Source organism: Ochotona curzoniae, unplaced genomic scaffold (genome assembly GCF_017591425.1).
Source record: "Ochotona curzoniae isolate NIBS_2020 unplaced genomic scaffold, NIBS_Ocur_1.0 contig_908, whole genome shotgun sequence".
Lineage (NCBI taxonomy): Eukaryota > Metazoa > Chordata > Mammalia > Lagomorpha > Ochotonidae > Ochotona > Ochotona curzoniae.
In genome coordinates, this window is record NW_024466607.1 from 3,268,899 (window position 1) to 3,292,802 (window position 23,904).

The window sequence follows — 23,904 nt, forward strand, 5'->3', positions numbered from 1 at the left end:
TGAGTGGCTGGCGTGGAGTAGATTGCCTCATGACCCTTAGGTGTGTCTCCTTCTAAGCCGAACCTTTGTCTTTTCATCCACTCTGATGCAACCTATTCTTTGGCAGCTGCATTTTACTTATTTTTCTTAAAAGTTCATTTATTTTCATTTGAAAGGCAGATTTAGAGAGAAGGAGCAATTCACAGAGCAAACAGGTCTTCCATCTGCTGATTCACTCTCCAAATGGACACAGTGACCAGAGCTGAGCTGAGCTGGAGCCAGGAGCCAGGAGGTGGTCCTGGGTCTCCCACATGAGTGCAGGAGCCCAAGGTCCTGAGCCATCCTCCTCTGCCTTCCCATGCCACAAGCAGAGAGCCAGACTGGAAGTAAACTAAAGCAGCTGGGACATGAACTGGCACCAAATGGGATGCTAGCACAAGAAGGGTTAAGCCTATGAACCATTGTGCCAACTCCAGTTCCACATTATTTAAGTTATTAAATTCCACATTATTAAGTGTTAAATGTTTGTATCATCACAGAAAGGCCAAGAAACGCAACTCCACAGAGTAGCTAAGGCGTCACAGAGCAGCAACTTGGATGAGTTTTCTGTTGGAATTTAGACAGATGGTAGTATATCAGCTGATAGGGGAGTCCCCAAATTAGAAAGATCGGAGTATTGCCTGTGTAATCTCCTTGGCTCTTGGAAAAACTTTCAATACTTTATGGAGTCATAGATTATTGACTGCAAATCTTGAGGCTGCAAAAGTTGATCGCATTCCTAGACATGAGGCTCCCCCATGGTAACAGTCAAAACAGCTTCAGTCATGTTTAGGGTAGCATGCAATCTTACTAAATGTCCTGTTAATATCATGGCTTTGTTTTTAATTCACATGGATGTGAAAGTTTGTATTTTTTAAAGAGTTACATCAGTAGAGTTACATTTAAAGAAATTTAAGTACAAAAAGATAAACTGTTTGACAGCGTATCACAGTGTATGTCAATTGTCACATATTACACCCGATACATTAGGAAAAGTGAGACAAACTGTGCTTGATTCTAGAGCAAGAGTTTGTGCAGTCTTTCCTAACATTCTGTCTTATGAGAAGTGTAACCTGAGCCTCAAAATCACTATCAAAATCATCACTATTCTTAATCATTACCTTGACCGTCACTTTGGCTTTCAGATCACTACTCCAGCATTTTGTAGTGATTCAGTCTGTCTCTACCCATGCCGTTGGTCCATCGAAGTAGCAGTGAGTTACAAAGCCCTTTGGAAATGTAGGCACATAAACATTGCCTGCCAGGAGTCTCTGTTCTGTCACGTTGGCATCTGTCTCGCTCTCCACTGAGCCATCTTGAGCCTAGCCCCCTTCGGAGGCGTTCACACCAGCATTCATTGCCATGTGCCCTCAGCCACTTCACTTTTAGCTCCCGTCTCCAATTTTCCTTTCTACAGGCCAGGGAAGAAGGTTAACGTGGCTCAAGCCATTCCCTCCTAATTCATTGCATACGCCATACTCTTTGTTTTTAATCCTTCAGGACTCTGCCTTTTGAAACTTAGAATCCAGTATGGACTGCAAATCATTGGTTTTTAGAACTCAAAGTCAACCCTTTGCTTACTGTCGCATGTTCTGTGTTTTATTATAACCATCCTTCTCCAAAGCCATGCAAACAAGTTCTCAAGCTAAATTGGTAAAAGGAAACAAAGCAAAGCAATCAACTAGAGAACCAAAGAAATGAAAGGCATTTCCAGTTGTACTTTATACTGATAGATTATTTTATCACTGTACAACTTAAACCAAAGCACAGTCACTAAAGTGAAGTTATGGATGGCAAGTCAGGGTCTTGTCTGAACTCATTGGCTTCCCTTTCCAAAATCCTGACCAGACGGCAAGGTGGAAACTGACTACCTTTAGTTTTATGAGATAAATATTTTCAAGTGGAAATTTCTGTTTTGCCACCACCCTACATAGCACAAGGAGAGTTCTCTAACCACACACTATTTTACTGTAAACGACGATCCCTCCAGTTCTCCTTGCCATCCAGCACACCAGGCGTCCTCCTGAACTGCATGGGTCAAGCCAAGTGGGGGAATGTGGAGCAGACAGGCACCACTGTTCTGTTAACTGCTGGGAGCCGTCATGATGTGTGCTGTGTGTCAGTTCCCTCTAATTAGCTCCAACAGACGGTGACTTTAAGATAGGAGTTGTGATATCTCTGTATTTGGAAGTCTGCAATGATGGATGATGAATGACAAGGGGAATGGTGGGGGCAACTTAGCAGCAGGTCTCATAACCCAAGTGTATCCTGTAAGCAGTGGAAGCATTAATTAGATTCTTAGTTATTAAGGCGGGTTGAGTGATAGACTAGGAGTCTTGGAGCCAGTTAGAAAGGGAGAGAACATTCTTTAGTGAGAATTTGTTAGGTACAAATCTGTACTCTTCTCCCCAGAAAAAAATCTGAATATCAGAGGTGTTCAGTGTGAACGCTATTACATCCACGTGTCTGCAGGATGACTCTCTGCCCTGTTTGTAGGTTGTGATGGAGGCATTCTAGAGCTGCTTCTAGAGCTGTTTTTTCCGTCCTCGCATTTGGGTGAACACCAGGGAAACCCAATTCCTGGGCCTCATCCTCGAGCAGTGTTGGCTGTTGGCTTTGCTGGGAACTGGCTGCTCCCGGTTGGTTGCTGATGTCGCTAGATTGTGGCTCAGGATGGGCTTTTGGAGCCCCAGCTCTTTCGGTATCTGTTCCCTGGCAAGATTCCCTGAATTATTTTTTTTTCTTTTTTAAAGATTTATTTATTTTTATTGGTAAGTCAGATATACAGAGAGAAGGAGAGACAGAAAGATCTTCCTTCTGCTGATTCACTCCCCCAATTGGGCACAATGGCCAGAACTGATGTGAAGCCAGGGGCTTCTTCCGGTTCTCTCATGTGGGTGCAGGATCTCAAGGCTTTGGGCCATCCTCTACTGTTTTCCCAGGGCACAAGCAGGAAGCTGAATGGGAAACAGAATGGCTGGGAAATGAACTGATGCCCATATGGGATCCCAGAACAGGCAAGGCGAGGGCTTTAGCCATTAGGCTACCACGCCAGGCCCTCCTGGACCATTTGCTTCCACTCCCTTCCCCTAATTTGTAACGTTGGAGTGATAATAAACCCTTGGTATTTCCAAATACCAAGACATCTTGCTGGTCCTATATTTTTGTCACTCCTCTTTTTTAATTTTCCTTTGGCTTCAGCCATCTTTTCCTTATTTCTGTTCGGCCTATAGCAAAGGACAGCTATAGGAGGCAGCGAACAAGTGAAGAGGAAGTATGTGAGACAGTGCTGAGGTGTAATGAGTGCTCTGAAGGAACGTGTAAAGGCCGAGCTAGAAGACAGCAGGCAGGGCCGGACGGTGGGACCGCCTGCAGGCAGGGCCGGACGGTGGGACCGCCTGCAGATGGTGGGTGGAAGGGCTGCCTCTGCTGTCAGGGGTCGTCACTGATGCCGGTAACGGTGCTGAGACTGGGGCTCCAATGGCTCCAGCCAGTGGGGCCAGCAGATGGGCCCCTCTCCTCAAGTACCTTAGAGAACTGCATGTAAACACGAGGCCACTGGGCAAAGCGAGCCGTGTGGCTTACACAGCATCAGTGCCACCCAGGCTGCCCCCAGGGACTCACGCTCGGTGCATGGATCCGTCTGGGCTATGGAAATAAAAAGCCCTCGTAGAGGAACGTGTGGACCTCAGGCCTTTCTCCGCTGTCCTCAGGATCAGGTGGTATTTTCCAGTTTGTGATTAGACCTTGTCACAGTATTGAAACCTCATCCCTCGCGCAGCACAAGAAGCTGGATCGTCACTGCGCAGCTGGGAGTCGAGGCCGCAGCTGGCAGCTCTCTCCGGCTGGTTTCCATTCCTGTGGGGCTCTGACCTCACGGCGGGAGAACACAGGCTTGCAGCCTTGCCCATGCACACGGGAAGCTGGAGCCGCACAAAGCAACCCTTTAAGGAGTCTCCCGTCAGCACTGAGATGGCAGTTAGGACCCCAAGAGGCGAAGCAGGCCGATGTTCTGGCAGAGTGAGCTTTTGACCGTGGAAGGGAAATGCTGAATTAGAAGATGCCATTGCTTTTTCTGTTTGAGAAAATCTGGTTCTAGTCAACCCTTTGCACACAGTAGGCCAGTCTGGAGGAGAGAGAGGGGCACCTGTCTGTGCCCTGCAGAAGGTGCCCAGGTTTGCACATATAAGCCCAGAAGTGGTAGCTCTGGACCCAACAGCCTGGGCCACGGGGTAGAACCAAGGTCTACATATGGTCTATTGGGCTACATGTATTAAATATTTCATCATTTCATATTTTTGTATGAGATACAAAAAGGATATAAAGCAATCTGCATTTATTTGAATTGACAAGTGCTCCATTTTAAGAAAAATATAAGAAACCATCAGTAACTGGGAAAGCTCACAAGAGTAAAGGACTGGGGCGACCCTCACCTGGGCTCCTTTCCACTGCTGATCCTGCTGTGCTCACGGCTGGGGAGCTGCTGGGGTGACCCTCACCTGGGCTCCTTTCCGCTGCCGATCCTGCTGTGCTCACGGCTGGGGAGCTGCTGGGGTGACCCTCACCTGGGCTCCTTTCCACTGCCGATCCTGCTGTGCTCACGGCTGGGAAGCTGCTGACATCTCTGTGTGACGGTCAATGCCGTCGAAATGAGGTGGGTGTTTGTACTGCAGTTATGAGGCCACGTGTGACACCTGCTCACACCTGGAAGAGCCTGCGTTGCAGACACGGTTGTGTTTCCAGTGCAGCCTCCTGGTGATTCAGACCTTTGGAGGCAATGGAGGGTGGCTTAAGTATTTGGATGCCTGCCACCACATGGGTGACCCAGTTGGCGTTCCCAGCTCCTGCCCTTGGCTTGGTCCAACCCTGGCTATCGCAAGCATCTCAGCAGTGAACTAGCCAGTGCTTCTGGCTGTGCGTGCTTCTCAACATTTCAAATGAATCAGTAAGCTTAAAGCTGTAAAAAACAACAAAAAAACCCCACTCTTTACCTCTAGTGTTGTACATGGTCCGAGTAGACTCATGATCTTTTCAAACCCCCTTGTATAAATAGATTATGGGTTTTTCTTTAGGGAGGGGAGTTTCTTGTGCCAAGATAAACTGGCTTTTTAATTCTACATGCCATGGGCTTTTTTGAAGACCGCTTTTCTTAAGAAATATTGTAAAATCTTCAGTTTATTCACTGTTTTTATTTTATTTATTTTTATTTTATTTATTTTTTTATTAATTACATTGCATTATGTGACACAGTTTCATAGGCTCTGGGATTCCCCCATCCCCTCCTTGCACCCTCACCCATGGTGGATTCCTCCACCTTGCTGCAGTATTACAGTTCAAATCCAGTCAAGATTCTTTCATTGCAAGCATATGCTATGCATAGAGTCTAGTATCTTATTGCCAGACAAATTCAATGGTTTCTTGGGGAGACCGTCTCTGGTCTGAAGGTAGAGCTGGCAGAGTATGAGATGCATTTTTAGAAGTCATGAAAAGGACCAGTGAGGAGGAAGGTATCTGAAGCTAGGTCTTCCTGAAACATCTTAACCCCATCCCTGCTAGCTGCAGGTGACTGCATTCCCATGCCTCTTTCCTGCCGTAGGAGCGCTGGTGAGGGGCCTACCTGCCTGGTAAAACTTTGTCCTCTGTAGTAAGAGCGAGTCAAAGAGCATCAACAGTTTTGGGACAATGGAAATATATTGCTAAACTGCCTTCTGCAAACGCTGTTGATTAATTCAGCCAGTGGCAAACCTATCAAAATGTTACTTCTGCTTTGATTTGTACTACTTGGAAAACTTGCAAAATTGAATATTTTTACCATGTGTTTGGATACTGAGTTATCTGTTTTACGAGATGCACTTTAGAGTCTTTAAATTGTCTTAATGTCCCTCATGTCATCGGATCTTGCCTGCAACGCAGCATAGCTGGCAGAGCTGATGAAATTTACACGTACTGTATGGGGAACTAGAAGAGGCAAGGCTATAAGCACTAAGAGAAGCAAATGCAAGTCTGGTTGCCTGGTTTCTTTGTTTTGCACGGTGTGTGTGTGTCAAGACGTGGCACTAGACCCTGCCGATGTGCAACTACTACATGTTAAATAGTAGTAACAATAATTCTGATGGGAAGATAATAGAGATTTTTTTTAAAGATGTATTTATTTTTAGTGGAAAGGTGGATATACAGAGAGGAGGAGAGACAGAGAGAAAGATCTTCTGTCCAATGGTTCACTCCCCAAGCGACCGCAAAGGCTGGAGCTGAGCCAATCTGAAGCCAGGAGCCAGGAGCTCTTCCAGGTCTCCCACGCGGGTACAGGGTCGCAAAGCTTTGGGACACCCTTGACTGCTTTCTCAGGCCACGCTGCTTTCCCAAGCAGGGAGCTGGATGGGAAGCAGGGCCACTGGGGTTAGAACCTGGGCCCATATGGGATCCTGGTCCACGCAAGGTGAGGACTTTAACCACTAGGCTATCGCACTGGGTCCGATAATACAGATTTAATGAGCTATGTCTGGAAATACAAAAAAGTATTGCATGAAAGCTAAATGTTGTGATTTCATGTAATACAGTCAGTGAATAGCAGAACATTTGAATGTGGCAGTGGGTGAGAACTCACAGATCTGTCTGACCCATGTGGAAATAACACTCTGCTTGAAATGCTTCAGACTGAGGGGTGAGGCTGTGTATTTTTCATACACTATTACAAATCTCCTTCAAAGAATCAGCCGGTTTTCTCAGAATGTCCCCAGAAAACTTCCTAAGGTCCCATTGGCCAGAAGTACATCCCAGGCCTGCTCCCTTGCAGGGAAAGTGGCATCAGCAGTGACAGTGAGGATCAAGTCGGTGGAGCTCAGAAGAGCCCTGACGATGTCCAGCCCCTTTGGAAGAGGCCTGCGTCATCTAAGAGCAGTTGATTGTTCCCGAGAGAAGGCAGAGACTGGCGGGTCGCTTGGAAGCGGTAAAGCATGGCGTGGGACACAGTGGACAGCATGATTCCTCCATGAGTCTGTTGTCTGAATGGGCTCGCCACTCCTGGTCTTCTGGGTAGCAGTCTGGATTGTTCCAGTCCAGTGAGCTCGCAGGATCCTGGCCTCGGGTTGGCTAAGGTGGCCACTGCCTCTCCAGGAGAGGGGGCAGGGACCCTGCTGTGCCACACAGATCGTCACCTGGCTCATTGTTAAAAATAGCCAGGTGGACTTCAAGTCAGTTCTTCCTGGCATGAATGTCTTTATTAATGCAATTTGCAAACTGCTCTCTTGAATTATTAGTCTAAACCCATTCCAGCCTCTCCAATTTCCTGTGGGCGCAATGCCTCCCACATTTTCTTTCCTAAATACTATAAAGAACAAGAGTAATGTGTAAAGTAGCGTGTAATAAACTTAATTATATTCAAAATAAATGACCTTATAAAATACGACAAATATTAATGTCAGGATAGTAAATAACTGTGGCGTGGTGAAATGTTACTGTTGTCACATGTCGCTGCTTTTCCTGTGAAGTTCTTTTAACCTTTTACATTGAAAACTTGGAAAATTACAAAATTGCAACAGCAAACCAAAGTGCAGGTTTTGTACACACAAGGACAAGTAGAAGATGCAAGCATCTTTAATAGAACAATAATGGAAACATACTGGCCAGCATTGTTTGAGTGGTCGAGCTGCACACCTGGTGGTCTTCACATCTGGAAGCAGCTGTTGTTGGCAAGGTGGTGATCACTGAGCAGTGGTCTGAGAGAGGGCACAGACCCCTGACAGGAAGCTTGGCAACAGTCGGTCGGTCTTGGCTTCTCTGAGTCTGCCCGCAGTATTCTCAGGCAAACCCTTGGAGCAGATCTGCACGAGGCTGCCGCTGACGCTGTGCGCTCTGTGTTACTGGACGGTTGTTGTGTTATTTTAGGAGTGCTGTGGATGTATGGGAGCAGACGAGTGAGTGCTCCCAACAGTGTCATTAGAAACCTACATTTCCCAGTGCAGAAAGAAGGCAGGGGAGGGTATAAGGCCTAAATCGCAATGCAGCCTTCTGACCTCCGAGCCAGACTGCGCAGTAGGAGTCACGACAACACCAGTGTTTCAAAAATGAATACAGATCCACCTTGAAATCCCTAGCGCAGCACCAAGCGTGAGTGTCAGGGCGGCTGGCCTTTCGGTTTCTACACAGCATGTCGTGTCTGCAGGTGAGGTGTGTACTCAGGAAAGAAGCAACTGCAAATTTAACACAAGGTTGTCAAATTTTGACTTGTTTCCTGCTAAAACTGCTCTTAAACAGGCCCCCAGTCAGGAAGCCTGGGCCGTGGCTCGTGGCACAGCGGCTCTCAGGCAGGCCTGGAGTGGGTTTTCGTGGCACAGCGGCTCCCAGGCAGGCCTGGAGTGGGTTTTCGTGGCACAGCGGCTCCCAGGCAGGCCTGGAGTGGGTTTTCAAGAGGTCGACTCGCACTTGGGAAGTTGGTGCTGTTCTTCCACTCCATCAACGTGCAATGCAATGGAAACACAAGTGGAAATGCAGTCATGAGCATGAAATGTGGCCAGTGGATTTCCTCAACACAGAAGGGCCGGAGGCCCAGGGCAAGTCACCAGTACCATGGACCTGATGGACGGAACACGTACTGCAAGTGTAGTTTCATGTCTGCTAGATGCTAGGTTCTCGGTTCAGGTTGTGGAATAGGAAAAAAGGAAGGAAAGAAAAGGAGCTACAAGAACTACTGGTGGAGCACTCGGACATAGTGCTGTTGCAGCATAAGCTTGAAAGGTTCCAGGGAAAGCTTGAATGATGCTTGGAGAGCTAAACCTGGGAAGCTTTCAGATGGTGTCACTGGAGGAGCGCCACCTAGAGAAGCAAAGAGGAAGAGCATACCCAGCTGGGCACAGGGCATGAGCAAGGACACTGGAATCACCAGGGCCTTCCATGTTAGAGAGAAGAAAAACAAAAGGACAGAATAAGTAGCGAAGGAGTGGGCTGCGGTCCGTGGAGTGAAAAGCCTGGGCTCTCCCGAGTGCCCAGCCAACATCCCGAGTGATGACCTTGGGAAGTGAGCAGCTTCCTCTGCGACTCAACCTCCCCTTGAGGATAATGACAAGCCACGTTGACTTCGCCAAGTGAGGAAGAAATAAACATGATATATGCAAAGTGTCCAACACCATGTGGGGACTCGGTGCCGTGAGGAGTAATGAATTAATGGAGGGAGACATCTGGCATTACAACATGAAGCATAAAAGCAACGTCGTGAGCAGGGCAGTGATGGAGTACCTGGAGCCGCTCAATGTCTCAGAGGTTGAGTAGAAAGAACTTAGCAGCTTGTGAGAGACACGCGGTGTGCGGGGAGAGAGGAATGACATGCGGGGCATGAAAAATGACTCCAGGGTCCTTCCCCTGAGCCCTTGAACTTCCAGCAGTAACAGCTACCAAGATCAGAACACCGGAAAACAAACAGGCAGCAGCTCATGAGGTCGAGGCTGGGATTTTGTGTACTTTCTTCTGGAAAGGAGCTGTCGTGTTCTGAGGGCATCTCATTTAACTTTTGATGTGGTTTTTTTTTTTTTTCTATTTTGAGTCAAAACAGTAATGAGTCAAGGGCAAGATAAGGAGATGAGGTAGCAAAGTGTGAGACGATCTTAATTCAGCAAGACTACAGGCCAGGGTTATAAACTATCATTTAATCAGAGTGTCAGTTACTTGCACAAGTGCATTTCAGAACAATTCCAGCTCACTAAAATGCCAGTGGTGTATCGTTCTTAACAATCTGACAAACAGAAAGCAAAGTCAGAAAACTTTGTATAGCACCTCTGCTGCACAGACATGTCTTGTTTTTGATGTTTAGGTGGCAGCGTATTTTCTGGCACTGTCTGCTAGGCCTTTTTAGAGGACCAAGGCTGGCAAAGCCGCCTGAGCTGCCCATGTACCAATCCTAAGACTCCTTGGTGCCTTGGGAATGCAACATTTTCAATAGTTGCTTGATTTCCTACAGAAGGCATCATTATAATCTTTCAGGATGCCGCTTCTAACATTTGTGAACACCAGAAATTGACATGATACGCTCCAAAGTAAAACGTCCACACCATTAAAAACAAGCTAACGTGGTAACCAGCTGTGGGCGTGTGGCTGGGGCTTTGGTGTTCCCCGGTGCCTGGTTTCCGTTAAGCACCCCTGAGAGTTGCTGAAGATTCAGACATGCCACTCATCAGCCACTTTGTGCATTTCTCGTTTTAACCTGCAGGACAGGAGAGAATTGGGAAAGACTCCAGCTACGAGCAGGAGGGCAAAGTGCAGTTTGTGATCGACGCAGTCTACGCCATGGCACACGCACTGCACCAGATGAACAAGGACCTCTGTGCCGATTCCCGGGGGGTGTGTCCCGAGATGGAGCAAGCCGGGGGCAAGAAGCTGCTGAAGTACATCCGCAACGTGAACTTCAACGGTGAGTCTCTCCGTTCCCACGCTGTTCGGGAATCCTCTGTGTGAGCACCATGGCTTTCCTTGGTTGGGTGGCCGCACTGTTATTTACAGATGATGGGTCTACACCTGACTATGTAGATAATATCGTATGATTCAATCAGTGCATACATGAGCAGACGAATGAATGAAGAAATTTGCAGATTATGGCTTGCTGCCCGTGTCTTGGGGAGGGCTTAATACAAAACTACAGTAAAGCTTGAGGTCTGGAGGGTGGCACTTCTCTGATCACACAGTCAACCCCCGCACCTCTGGGAGATGACCCCGTGTTGCTAGAGTGCCCCATGAACAGATGCTCAAGTCACTTCCATGGGATGGATCAGTGTTTGCGCCTGACCTATGAGCCTCTTCCTGTGCAGTTTAAATCGTGTTAGTTCTTTGAAATGCCTACCATAAGGTACATGTTGTATAAATACTTGTTAGTCCCTATTGTCTAAAGAGTGGGCAAAGAAAATGTGTGTGCAGAGTACAGAAACCGTTCTTCTACGCACTTTCCCTCTGCATAGCTAGATTAAGTGCTGCAGGACCTTAGAAAATAGAAGGCCAGCTACACATTTGTGTGTGTGGTCAAGGTTTACTCATTTTGAGAGAAGTGGAAGGAGGGAGGAAGAAAGAGAATGAGAAAGAACGGGTGAGAGTGCCTTCCATTGCTGGTTCACTCCCCAAATGGCTGTCAGAGGGAGAAACCAGGAGCTTCCTCTGGGTCATTCACATTGGTGACGGGGTGCAAGCACTTTAGCCATTTTCTGCTGGTTTTCTTGGGCCCTTTTGGGGGAGCTGGTTGGAAGTCCAGCAGCTGGACATGAACTGGTGCCCAGATGGGTACAGGCATCACAGACAGTAGCTTATCTGCTGTGTGGCAATGCCAGCCCCACAAAAAGAGGAAGAGAGACAGAGATCTCCCATCCACTGGTTCACCCCCCAAATGGCTGCAATGGCCAGAGCAGGGCCTGTTTGCATCCTGCAGCCAGGAGTTTCCTCTGGTCTCCCACGTGGGTGCAGGGGTTCAAGCACTTGCACCACCCTGTGCTGCTTTCGCAGACACACTAGCAGGGAGCTAGCTTGGAAGTAGAGTAGCTGGGACTTGAACTGGCATCCACATGAGATGCCAGCACAAGTGGCAGTTTTGCCTACGCTTCTTCTTGCCAGCCCCTGGTTTCTCATACCTTAATGCTTCGTACAACTCTATCTGAAAATTCCACCTGAAAGATGTGTGTCACACAAAATTCAACACGCACAATTCTAATTATACTGAAAATGAATGGCATAACTGCATTGAAGGATGGGGAGGCAAATGAGTGCGAGTGCTTTGGAAAAAATAGTATTTGTGTAATATAAAAGCAAAGACAGGAATAATTGCACAGAGACATCACACAGTAGCTCTGACGTATGGGTTTTCTTTCACCATTCTGTAACCAACTGCAAAGTAGTTAAACCTACTGTGGATCATGCCAGCTAGTATCTTATTTTCAGAGATAGAAATTGTTAACTATGCTTGAGAGAAAACTAGAATGAATACTGTTTTCTTGGATTAGAATAGAAGACACCAACCTGAACTCAAGGATTCATTATTTACTGAGTAGATGCAGAAGTTGCTGTGTGTGTGTTTCGATGAGTGTTAATAAACATTTGTTTCCTAAAAGGGCAGAGAAACAGTGGCACTCTGTTAGAAACAAATACATCTAGCATCTTAGAATATATATAGAAATATAATTATCCAAGATAATGGTTTTTCCAGTGAGTCATCAGAGATCTGCTAGTCAAGATAAGATTGTCCAGGGTCACTGGGCTTTGGACCAGACTGAAAGTTTATCGATGATTAATCTATGTTGGGAACTGCGCTAAGCACTGTTGGCTTAGTTAATCCTCCCACCATCATGGCGGTTTAGATCCTATTGGCTGGTTTATCTTCCCATCATCATAGCGGCTTAGATCCTATTGGCTGGTTAATCCTCCCATCATCGTGGTGGCTTAGATCCTATTGGCTGGTTAGTCCTCCCACCATCATGGTATCTTAGATGATATTGGCTGGTTAGTCCTCCCACCATCATGGTATCTTAGATGGTATTGGCTGGTTAATCCTCCCACCATCATGGTATCTTAGATGATATTGGCTGGTTAATCCTCCAACCATCGTTTTGGCTTAGTTGGTATCAGTTTCCCTGTTAGGATGACAAGGCAGTGCATTCACAGAGAAGTAAGAGGCGTAATATCTAGGAGGTAATATCTTGGAGCAAACCTGGATGGAGAGGACGCCCTAAACCACTCCTGCTGGCTCCTCTCAGAGCGGAGGTCCATTGGCAAGACCAGTTTGATGTCTCTCATCATGGTGGACTCCTCTTTCCGGGAAGACAACAAGCGCTTGCATAGGCGGGGGAGGGGACTCTCGATCCTAGGCCAATGTCCCATTCATTGGTAGTCGGGCTCAAAATTGTAACGTGAAGAAGCTGACATAAATGCAATCAGTAGATCTCATGCCAGGTGCTACAGTGAAAAGAGATGTGTTGATTTCAACTCATACATTTCCACATTTTTTATATAAAAATCAAGTCCTCAGGAGCAGAAACTACTTATCCCAGACGTAACAAGTAACAAAGACCAAGGAGAAATCAAGGACTCATGTCTCTTTCCAGTTGATTACAAAGAATTGAGTTTTTATTCTGCATGTTTTAGGATTCTGAGTGTTCTTTGTCCCAGTAAGCTTGATCATTCCCATCTGTTATTTTAGTGGAAAATTTGCTGTACCCTTAGGAGTTTTATTCAGACCAGCAGATTACAGTTTAATAACGCTGAACTTCACATTTGCCAAAGCATCAATTTAGGAAATCATAATTGAGTGTCCTGAAAGCGTTGCTGTAGCGTTACTGAGTGCTTCACACCTCTTATGCCCTGAGAAAGAAACGGCCGGTTTAGTTGTTCTTACTCCCATCCTTTTTTGCCCTGCATCTCTGGCGAATGCTGACTCTTGAACTTAAATTTATATTAAATTAAAATTTAATACAAATTAAATGAAATTGAGGCAAGGTGCATTTTGTAAAGACGGTGCATCAAGCATACTACGATGGTGACAGGAGAGCAGCTTTCTGTGTTCAAAAGGTGGAATCTGTGTCCCCTTGGCTTGGATCTGAATTAGCCTAGGAAAAATTCAGATATTACATTATCAGAATCCTGAGAGCTAATTGGTCTTTGCACTTCTGGGTGATTCACTTGAAACTTCAGTGTTCTCGGCTACCATGCTCTGAGGAAGTCAAACAGCTTCATTGATAGGCCTTATGCAAATGCCCTGCCCTGCACCAGCTCAAGTTCTACCTGAGGCAAGTAAGTTTCAGCTGCTCCAGATGATGGGGATGGGCCGGTGAGGTGCTGTCCTCACCAAACCCAGACCAAACTGCAGAGTACCAGTGGGGTACAAGATTCCCAAAATGAAAGTGTTAGATAGGCATGCATTTCAAACTCTTTGGCATAAAGGGACTTTTGTTGCCCCTTTACACAAACATTTTAAAATCTCCACCCTCATAGGCCCTCCTGTTGTGGTTTGTGTTGCAAAAAGGGGTGACAGGTAATACAAACAAGTGCTGTATATGAACTGCTAAACTGAGGCAGGCAGCATCTTCAGGCAGGCCTATCTGTCACCTGGACATCTCCAGACCTCCGGCCTCTGTCCAGGAAGGCGTAAGATGCTCTTGTCTGCTAGAGAGGATCTTGGGTTGCAGTCGAGTCTGCAGGTGATTCGGCTCCCTGCCCTTTGTCTCGTCCAGGACGCCTGTTCCTTGGTCTTACTGCACCTGCTGTCCAGCCCACACACCCTGTGGGACTCTCTGTGGGTAATTGCTTTCCTTTTGATATTTTTTTTTCTCTCTGTTGGCCTTCCCTGATACATTTTTCAAAATATAGACTTCCTTGAACACAATGTGTCTTTTTATCTCTTTCAGGAATTTCAAGATGCTTTTATCAAAATGTAGAGGGGGGCTGGAAAAATGATGGACAGAGGCATGATGGAATCTGTTCAAAAGGTCAGGCCACCCGCTGCGCTCTTCCACGTCATTACTGAGATAAAGCATTCCGCCTTTCTCCCTTAATTCTTTTTAAAAACATGAACTTTAATGAAAATGGAAAGGGCATGACAAAGCCATTTCTCCTAACAAAGATGATCCGTGGGTAGAGAGATGGGGTGATGCGTCCGTTTCTGATGAATCCTGAGCGGGTACCCCAGACCTTGCAGCACTCTGTGTCTCCTCCTACGTGGGAGCAAAGCTTGACTCCTGTTATTTGAGAAAGAGATGCTGTGGAATGAGAGCAAGGCACAACATGTGTCCTACAATGAGATTCTCACTTTCCTGATAAGGAGACGTGAGGACCAGGTTCATTCCTCATCTTTATATACCAGGGAGATTCACAGAAGGCAGAAAGCTGAGACCGTGTTTTGCTGTTTTTGTTCTCTCCCTGTTCTGGATGGGCTTGAGTGTGTTTCTCAAGCGTCTGAGACGTCTCTCTTTTGATAAAGTGGATGCCTTCCTGGTCTGTGGAGATAACGACTGTCAGAACGTGGGAGACACAGATGGAAAGGGTGCCTGGGACAAAAGGTAGTGAAAGGGAAGCAGTGTTCCTCATGGGACTGCAGAGCTCGCTGCTAAAGCTGATGCCAGCCTGTTGTAGGGAAGATAAAAAGTGTTCACCCCAGTGGAGAAATCTATGTTGGACAGCAGCTAAGGGAGGTCACATTGGTGCATTGGAAGAGCCAACAGTCTGGATAAGTGACGGTGTGCAAGCTGTGTGCAACTTTCAGACCTTGAAAGATCTAACTTGCCATTTGTGGTGGCTCCGTTAGTCACAGGCGCGTTCCCATCATCATCTTTCAGGCTCATCTCGGGAGAGGGTTCCAGTGGCAACTAGAAACGGGCTGAAGGTCTTGTCAAGGTCACACATACGCTGGCACACAGAAGGGGCTGGCCCTGCCCAACCACCCCCCCTCATCCATTCTAAAGGATTCCAAAGACCTTTCTCATGGAAGTATTTGAGTCACTGGGTAAGGCTGTCTTCACTCCCGCAGACCCACGTGGACTATTTCACCTGTGAGAGCAGGATGCTGGAGAAGTCACATCATCCATTTCTTCCTTTACTTCCTGTTGCTAGCTTCAAAGATGACCACGAGGTGAAAGGCTTACTGAGCAAACACCTAACATTCCAGTTCTTTTGTCCACACGTCCAACACGGATTTCCCTGTGTTTTGGTTAGGAGGAAGGCAGGTCTGGAGGCTTCTGAAATCTGTCCCTGCAGGTTTGTCGAAATGCCTGCATCCACTGACCCATGGATTCCTGCATCACTCCATCTTGTCACCTTCCTCCTTGCCCTCCCCTGCATCTTGGAGGCCCCTTGTGGTTGTGTTGGGCTGGCTCTGATTATCAAGAATCACCTTCCTACTGACAGGTCCTTGCTCACATCAGTAGGCTTAGAGATGTGGGACCTGCGTATATTTGGGCCATATTTTGTCCCCCTATAAGTTCCATTGATTCTTTCTTTTCTAACACGTAACAGTGTCATAAATGTCTTGAAATCTCATGATTGATAGCAGTTGGGTTGTGCGCTGTGGTTTGGCTGTCCTCCTGAAATAACTGTGCATTGCCTCTTCCAGAAGGGGGGACTTTCAGTACAGGGTCTGGTTTGGATACCTCTTGACCCAGTATATTGTTGCTCTTTCTAGACTCATTAGTTCAGGTTTTTGCTGTGTGGACTGATTGCCTCCATACTCTTTCAGCATTGTGCTTGCTTCTGCAAGGGTTTCTGTCTGCCCTTCCTTCTGTCTGTCCTTCTTTTCTTTCCTGTTCTATGCATCCTTTCTTCCTTCCAGATACATGCTTTCCAGGTGCAATGGTGTCGTAACTCTCATTCATATGAGAACTCGCTCATCATGCACCCTGTCGTTGTACTGTACTTGTCAGTCAGTCCTGCACCATTGAGGCAAGGGCCACCTCGGCCCCAGCTGTCCACACACTGGAGTGAGAATGGTCTTCCCTGGAACCCCACAACCACCTAACTGGTTTAAGTCTAGTGAATTTAGCATCACAACCTCCAGGTTCCTGCTCCTGGCCTTACTCTTTCTTCAAATCGCCCAGCCCACCACTGTCTCAGGAAGCAAGTCCACGTAAGGCCAGGAAATGTGTAAGACTTTGGCCTGCATTTCTCCCACCCCGCCCCTCTCGCTCCATACCTCAGGGCCTAAGGCATGTTGCTCTCTCTTGTCAGGATTCTGTTGAGTAATAAACCTAACTCTTCTGCTCTCCCAGTCCAATTCTTACTGATAAATAGAGGAAACTACTTCAACTGGTCAGGCACAGGGCAGAGTTTCTTTCCTGTGTGTAATTACCCTCCATAGGCTGTCATGGTGACTTATATGTGAGTCCTGTGGGCGGGTGCCAAGGAATCTCCTAAGCCACAGGGATAGAGACAAGCTGCTTTAATCCACAACAGATCTCAAGTCTGTCACCTGCAGGGCTAGTAGCAGATGCATCTGAGGACCCATAATCGCCTTTTTACTGTTGTTTTTCTTGTCTTCCCCAGGTAGTGCTGGCACCCCAGTGATGTTTAACAAGAACGGGGATGCACCAGGGCGTTATGACATCTTTCAGTACCAGACGACAAACACCACCAACCCTGGTTACCGTCTGATTGGGCAGTGGACAGATGAACTCCAGCTCAACGTGAGTGCTGCTTGCTTCTCTTCCCTCCTTCAATGAAAACAAGCTCATTTTATGTGCTCAGTTTGGGATGTTACCTGTGAATGTGCTTGCATGCACTCACAGTTGAATATGCAACCTGTTATGGATGGAGATGGCACAGCAGCAGTGATGATGATGGTGGGAGATCCGCAATGACCTTGTACCAGACATTGTTCTGTGCACCTTTGCCAAGTATTTCATTCATGGGGGCAGGAAATGGCTCATACTGCTTAAGAAATGAATGGTCAGCTAACATTTTAACCAGATCCAGCTCTTTCTCTTAGTTAGGTGTTTGTTCTTCCTTGCATCTTTGCATGTTTTCCCCCTTCTCCATTTGGTGGTGACATATTGTGGTGTTTTTAATGCACATTAGTTAGTTTGTCGCTTTGCTGAATGGTGAGTTTGCCGAGGAACTTCAGTGCTGACCGTGTCCATGGTTTCTCCTTATTTCTGTAAGTGTGACCTTGAGTAATCAGCCACTTCCTTGTACAGCATGACACAAGATGCCAAGGACTTGTCTCTCAGCACGACAGCCAGCCCTGTCCTTCAGCCATTTGAATAGTCCTTTCTACTCAGACCTTGAAAGTTTAGGGTAAGATTCACAGCTACTGGGGAAGACCACCTGTTTTCCATAACTCCTGACTCAATGGTTAGGCTCACAAGAGATGCCCCTGAAAAATATCTAGAACGCTGAGCGACATGTCCGCTCATGTAATGGCCACAGCAGGTAACACATACAGTCAACCCTCACAGCCCCTATTCCGTGTTTTCCCTGTGTTTCTTCCAAAGCTGTGAATGCTGTCATTACCCTTCATACCTTAAGAAATACTTTGAGAATCAATGAGTGCAAGACATTTTGAAAGCAGAATGCAGAACCAATGTCTTGAGAATGGAGGTTTGTGCTGTGGTTTCCAAGAGGAGAGGGCTGTGCAGGCAGAGATGGAGGGAGTAACTGCAGGTCGGTGACCTCATCTGCCCTTCTTGGCTGAGCTGTGCCTGTGCCTGCCAATTCTCCCTTGCTGAAGTCTGCCTGACTGGTGACACCCAGTGATGTGACACCGAGATTGATGCCCAAGGGTTCTAAGCTGGTGTCCAGGAGTGGACCAAGATAGGCAGTGCAAGCCAAATGTGATATGGAGATGAATGCCGAGGGCCAGTGCCAAAGAAAAAGCTAAAATTATCCAGAATCCAAAATTCTGTGTGCTTGGAAGCAAAAAGAAAAATTACAGAGAAAATAAACAGAAAGCTCAAAGGGCAAATCCAAGGAGGATTGTCCACCTCACAGTCAGAGCAGCAACCTGCTCACAGGCCCAGGGACCTTTCTTCTGTGTAGCCCAGATGACCTTTGGATCCTGTGTTGCCCAGGGGACCTTTGTTCTATGATGCTGCGTGATGCTAAGAGAGTCCACAGGACGGAAGGACTAATAGGTTGGTGAAACACTCAGATTGTGGTATAATCTCTTTTTCTTGCACAATTTTTTTAATTTAATTCTAGATGATGTTAATGTAGTTCATTAGAGTGGTATGCATCAAGGGTTAGGGAAAAGTGGGAGTGATCATTGTTTCCAAATCTTCTGTTTTTCCTGTTTGTGGAAGGTGTAGAGGGATAAGGGGAGAAGCCATACCAGCCTCCCAACCACTCCAGTACCCAGGGATGGAGAATAGCCACCCAGTGTCAGGTCTGAGACCCAATGTGGCGCCCACTGCATGGATTCTGCCTAGGTGGTTTCAGTAGTTCTGAAGTGTTGTCGCTTTTGCTGATTCAAGGATGAAGAAACAATGTCCATTGACTGACATAGTTGACCTCAGATATTCACCCAAATATTTTCTGTCATCATTTGGCTGGAGTAGCTGTCCGGTTTGTTCTGTCCTCTTTCCTCTGGGATGATACAAATGTCCCTTGCAGGACTCATATGGATCTGGGCCAGCTGTCCACTACTTCACCTTTTCCACTGAGGAAACCTGTCCCCAGAGCACACAGACTTAGGCCCTGTAACACAGGTGAGCCAAGGACCCGGGCCAGGAGAACTACACCCTACCAGACCCCCTACTTGCCTACCCTTACTTAGGCAGGCCAAGGACTCAGGCCAGGTGACCCAGTGCCCACCAGATCCTCTGCCCCTGAGACTCAAGGGCCTGGTACCTATCACATAGACAGACCAAAGATCCAGGCCAGGTAATCATGGCCCTGCTTGACTCCCTACTCCCAGGGTTCACGGACCCAGCACTGTCATAGCTCTCTTCACCTTGGCGTCCTCCAGCAGGTGCTGTAGCCTGAATCAGTCCAGCATGCCCCCAGTTTCAGCTGGTGCTGGTGGGTGCTACAGCCCAGCCAGGCCAAGCCAGCCCCCAGCCCCGGCTCTGATGTGAACTGGCTGATGTTGCAGCCCAACTCTTCTCCTGCATCCTGTCCTGGTTCTCAGATTTGCCAGTGGGTGTTATAAACTGGCCCAGCCTGACCCACTCCTGGACTTGACCCACATGTATACTGGTGGGTAGCATAACCTGGCCTGGTCTGGGCTACTCCTTGCTTTGGTTCTTGCACTCAGCTGCAAGGACTGCATTCTGACAAAGGAGACTCCCAAGCTCCTCCATCAGGTCTCAGTAACATTAGTCTTTTCTGACATAACCACTGCAGTGGATTAAATTTCTAGCATGTGTCATTGATTCATGTACACAGGAATTCCCATATGGCATTTACAAACTTCAGAGCCTGAGAATTCTTAGGAAAAGTAAGTGTGAAGAACAAACACTGTTGTGGATCTTGTGTTTCTTTGTTTGGCTTGTACTTTATCCCTCATAAGAATTGTATTTGATTGGCCACTCAATAGAATTTTGTTGTTGTTGTTTGTTTTTTAATCCCTTCTGTATTTGTCAGCTTTGCGTGCTTGAAGTAAAACACATGAGAGAAACCAGGAAGGAAAAGGGTTTGTGTTGTATGGATGCCTAAGGGATGTACAGTCTGATGAGAGGTGGCTCCACTGGCTTAGGCACCTGTTGAGCCTGGGAGCTTAGATTCGACAACTTCCTGACGAGTCAGAAAACTTCGTACATCCATTCTCTAGGTCCCTGCATTTCTCTTCTAAGAGATCGCGAGGTGGTCGTGGGCTCCAGTTTCCCACCCTGAGCCCATTTGGTGGCTTCCCTTAGGTCCCACTTGCCTACAACATCACTGGGTCAAACTTCACCTGCAGGCATCAACCATCAGTGTAAATTCATCAACCTTTAGCTTAAGACTTTGGCACCTGAACATCTGCATGAGTCTGGGGCGCAAACCCTGTTTAAAATCACAACACGTATCTGTGATAAGCACTGTCAAGTTGTGGCAAAAGTCTGTCCTGGAGACCAAAACAAGTGTGGTCTCCTCTCTTATACAATTGACTGTCAAAAATAGAGGACTCCGATGAGAGAGGCAGCAGAATGGAGGAAGAGAGGGGGGATGTACCATATGAAAAACTGCCAATGTGAAGAAGGTCAGAAGGCTGACGTGGTACCATGATGAGGGAGGGGAGTGCAGGTGATTAAGGAATCGGTGTAGCAACAGGAAAGGACCGTGTTAATACCATCCTATGCAGGTCGTGATAAAAAAAATTCAATTTCAATTTCATTAAAACATTTGAAAGATATCGGGGTATTAGAGAAGGGAGGAATTGCATCAGATTGAGGAGGAATGATTATGTTAATTTCTGGTAAGATAATGAATTGTTAGATATAGGCATGGGAATGGAAGGACCAATTAAGAGCCCTGTGGTTGTCCAGTCACAACAGCGCAGCTGTGTCAAGTGATTCCCAGATCTCCAGGTATATCAGAGTCCTGTGGAAGGTTTGGGAACGCACAGGTTAGGGTCACCGCCACCCTCACCACAAATCTCTGATGTGTGATGTAGAGGGTCTGGGGTTTGGGGACACCTGAGTCACTGTTTCTGTTGCTACCAAGTCCCTGGGCACCAATGATAGCATTGACTTAAAGATGTGTGGTGACGGGGAGGGTTGGAGGAAGAAGCCGTGTGAATGGTTCGTGCCCATGTTGCTTTCCAAGCTGGTTGAAGGATGTAAATACTGCAGATGAAAAGGTCCATGGGGGCCAGAGATCAAAGACAAGTGGCCCAATATTTAATATGTAATGTGTTTTGACTTTACAAGACTAGAAGGAAATGTTGGTGCATCTGAAGCCCTGACAAAGTCTTGAGCTCCAGTTTTATAAATAGAAGGAAGTTATTAACAAGTGAATGCCATTTAAATCTATTTGGAAGAGAGAAAAGGGAACAGCATAGAACCCTGGCCTTGGAAACATTATAAAAAGTGAGCCAATTGCATCCCAACTCTTCCAAATAGCCAAATAGCCCTTCCTTGAAATGCTGCATCATCACGTTACTGTGAAGTATTGGGCTAACCACATCCTTTGGGTTTGGGGAAGCTGAGTGTGAGCTATGCTCTACTTCACTTTTAGTGAGACATTTTTCCATTCTTCTTGGTGTTGCTGAGCATGGTACAGGACAAAGAACAGATGGGTTGCCTGCATGTTCAGTTGGACACCATGGTTGATACGTACTATTGAGCAGAGTCTTAAGGAGTAAAGAACTGAGCAGCACCATGTAGAGAGAGACACGGTGGCTTCTGCACTCACTCTGACGATCTTAAAAGGGTGAAATTCTGTGGGCACTGTTTGTTATCAGATGGAAGTTGAACCATGAACGGTGGAAACAAGTAACAGAATGTCAGTGCAGTGCTCATAGGACTTGTCCCACGTGTGTCACCCAATGTCCCAGGCAGAGACAACAGGAAAGGACCATGTTAATACCATGTCCTAACTGGACAGGATTCATATGAGTGCTTGCCCTTGTCACCATGGCCACATGTTGTCCTGCCCACAATGCTCATTTTGTTTTCATTATTTTGATTCCATGTCAAATGCTGCGAGGATGCAATCTGAGCAAATGTGTTGTAGGTTCTCTGTCTTCTCATTAGCTACAATAAAACAAAGCATTTCAAGAATGAGTACACTTCTCCAAGCTTATAGAGACTTTGGGATACCATTTCAATCCCAGGTTACATCTTTGGCAAGTGAAATTTTCAGGAGCACCGTCTTCTGGGCCAGTTACTGCAACTGAGTTCCTGAGCCAGGGAATCGGTCTTTGTTCCTCCAAGCTCCCGTGCTATAGACACATGGCTGTGTCCTTCTGTGTACAGTCCTCATGAATTCAGGCACATAAAGTAAGGGGTGCTACATGGGACTACTGTCACTGCTGGCTCAGCAGCAATGGCCCGTGTCTCCTCAGTGGCTTGAGTTGCATAGTTTGCTGTCAGGATATTTCTGTGTGACCGAAACTAGAAAGGAATCACAGCTATTTAATCTCTCAATCGCCAACTCCCACAGAAGTACTCCAATTGAATTCCTCGGGTTTCTGTTCCATCAAGTGATTCTATAAAATGTTTTCCTTCGCGGAAGCAGCAGAAGGAACAAGCCTACAGGGGCGCATTGCTCACAGATGCCTCAGAGGCAGGATGGTTGCCGACAGAGACATCAGCACTGATGACAGACAAGGTCCTTCCCACTCAGTGCACACCTCCGATTGGGGGCTGAACACAGTCACTGACTTAGGGAGAAGTACCACAAAGTTATGCTTGAAGTGGATTGTGAAGGGTAAGTGCAGACCCCCTAGATGGAGAAAAGAAAATACATATTGCTTTAGAGTGACTGATGTGGTGCTATCTAAAAAGGAGAGTAGAGGAATCAGTTAAGAAAAGGCAAGAAATGCAATGCAGATGGTGAAAAAAATGAGTGGCATTCATTTTGTGAGTGATAGGAACAAAGGACACTTTTTCATAATTATTGTTTGTCAGCATCTTTCATTTATCTGAAACTAGTAGGAAATGTTGATATGCGCCGATGGTTATTTTTCAAATAAATGGAAGTCTCTAAAAGTGTTACATGTTAGCAAAGCGAGAAAGGAGAAGGAGCTGTTGGTCGTGGCGGCTCCCTGTAGGGGTTGTGCATGCTCCTGAACAGAAATGTGCCATAACCTTTCCTGGACGGCCCAAGGATGCCGTCCTGGGAGCTCACATTTCATTCCTGCAGACCACAGCTCCTCAGAGGCAGCCTCCGTGCTCTGTGCATCAGCTCTGCTGGCACCTAGCAGGCAGCAGGCATTTGATGTAACCAGCGCCGTGCACCTGTAAAACTGTCACGTGCAAATGGTCCCTTCTGGTGAGGCAGCTTCCCTGGGAGAAGCAACCTCTTTGCTTGTCTTCTGTTGGCTTTGCCCTATGTGGTTCTTGATTCCTAGGGGGCAAACTAGTTCTGTCTAAGGCAATCACTCGTGGCCATAGTGACGAGGACAAGGACCTGTGCTAATCCTGTCCGGTCAGGATGAGCCCCTGGATATTGGCTGACCAGTCAGGAGCATGGACACGCTCTTCTTGGAGTTGGGGGCATCCTTCGGAGCCAGGGAGCCACTGTGAGGTCACTTTATAAAGTCCTGCCAAAAGTAGAAAAGAGAGCATAAATCCTGACCAGTTTGCGCCTTGGGTAACCTCTTGAAAAACATTCTATTTTCTCAGGCCTGTTTATCTGCCAGTAAGTTTGCATGATGTAGCTGAGTTTCTATGTATTCCCCATCTTATCCACAAAACATCAAAATTAATAGAAAACAAATTTTTTCAGTGTTCCCAGGACACAAGGGAAAATATAGCAGTTCTCATTTGATAAACATTATGCATTAACTAAACTGAGGTG

The 23,904-nt window shown here is 46.7% G+C and overlaps 1 protein-coding gene across 2 annotated transcripts in view; it reads left to right on the forward strand.

The window, feature by feature from the left end:
- GRM7 (glutamate metabotropic receptor 7) overlaps nt 1-23,904 on the forward strand; it is a 548,127-nt gene that overhangs the window by 345,990 nt on the left and 178,233 nt on the right. For both annotated transcript variants that reach the window (XM_040995106.1, XM_040995108.1), the window contains exons 6-7: nt 10,217-10,417; nt 17,011-17,150. In XM_040995106.1, the coding sequence (XP_040851040.1) occupies nt 10,217-10,417; nt 17,011-17,150 (341 nt within the window). The remainder of the gene's footprint in view (nt 1-10,216; nt 10,418-17,010; nt 17,151-23,904) is intronic.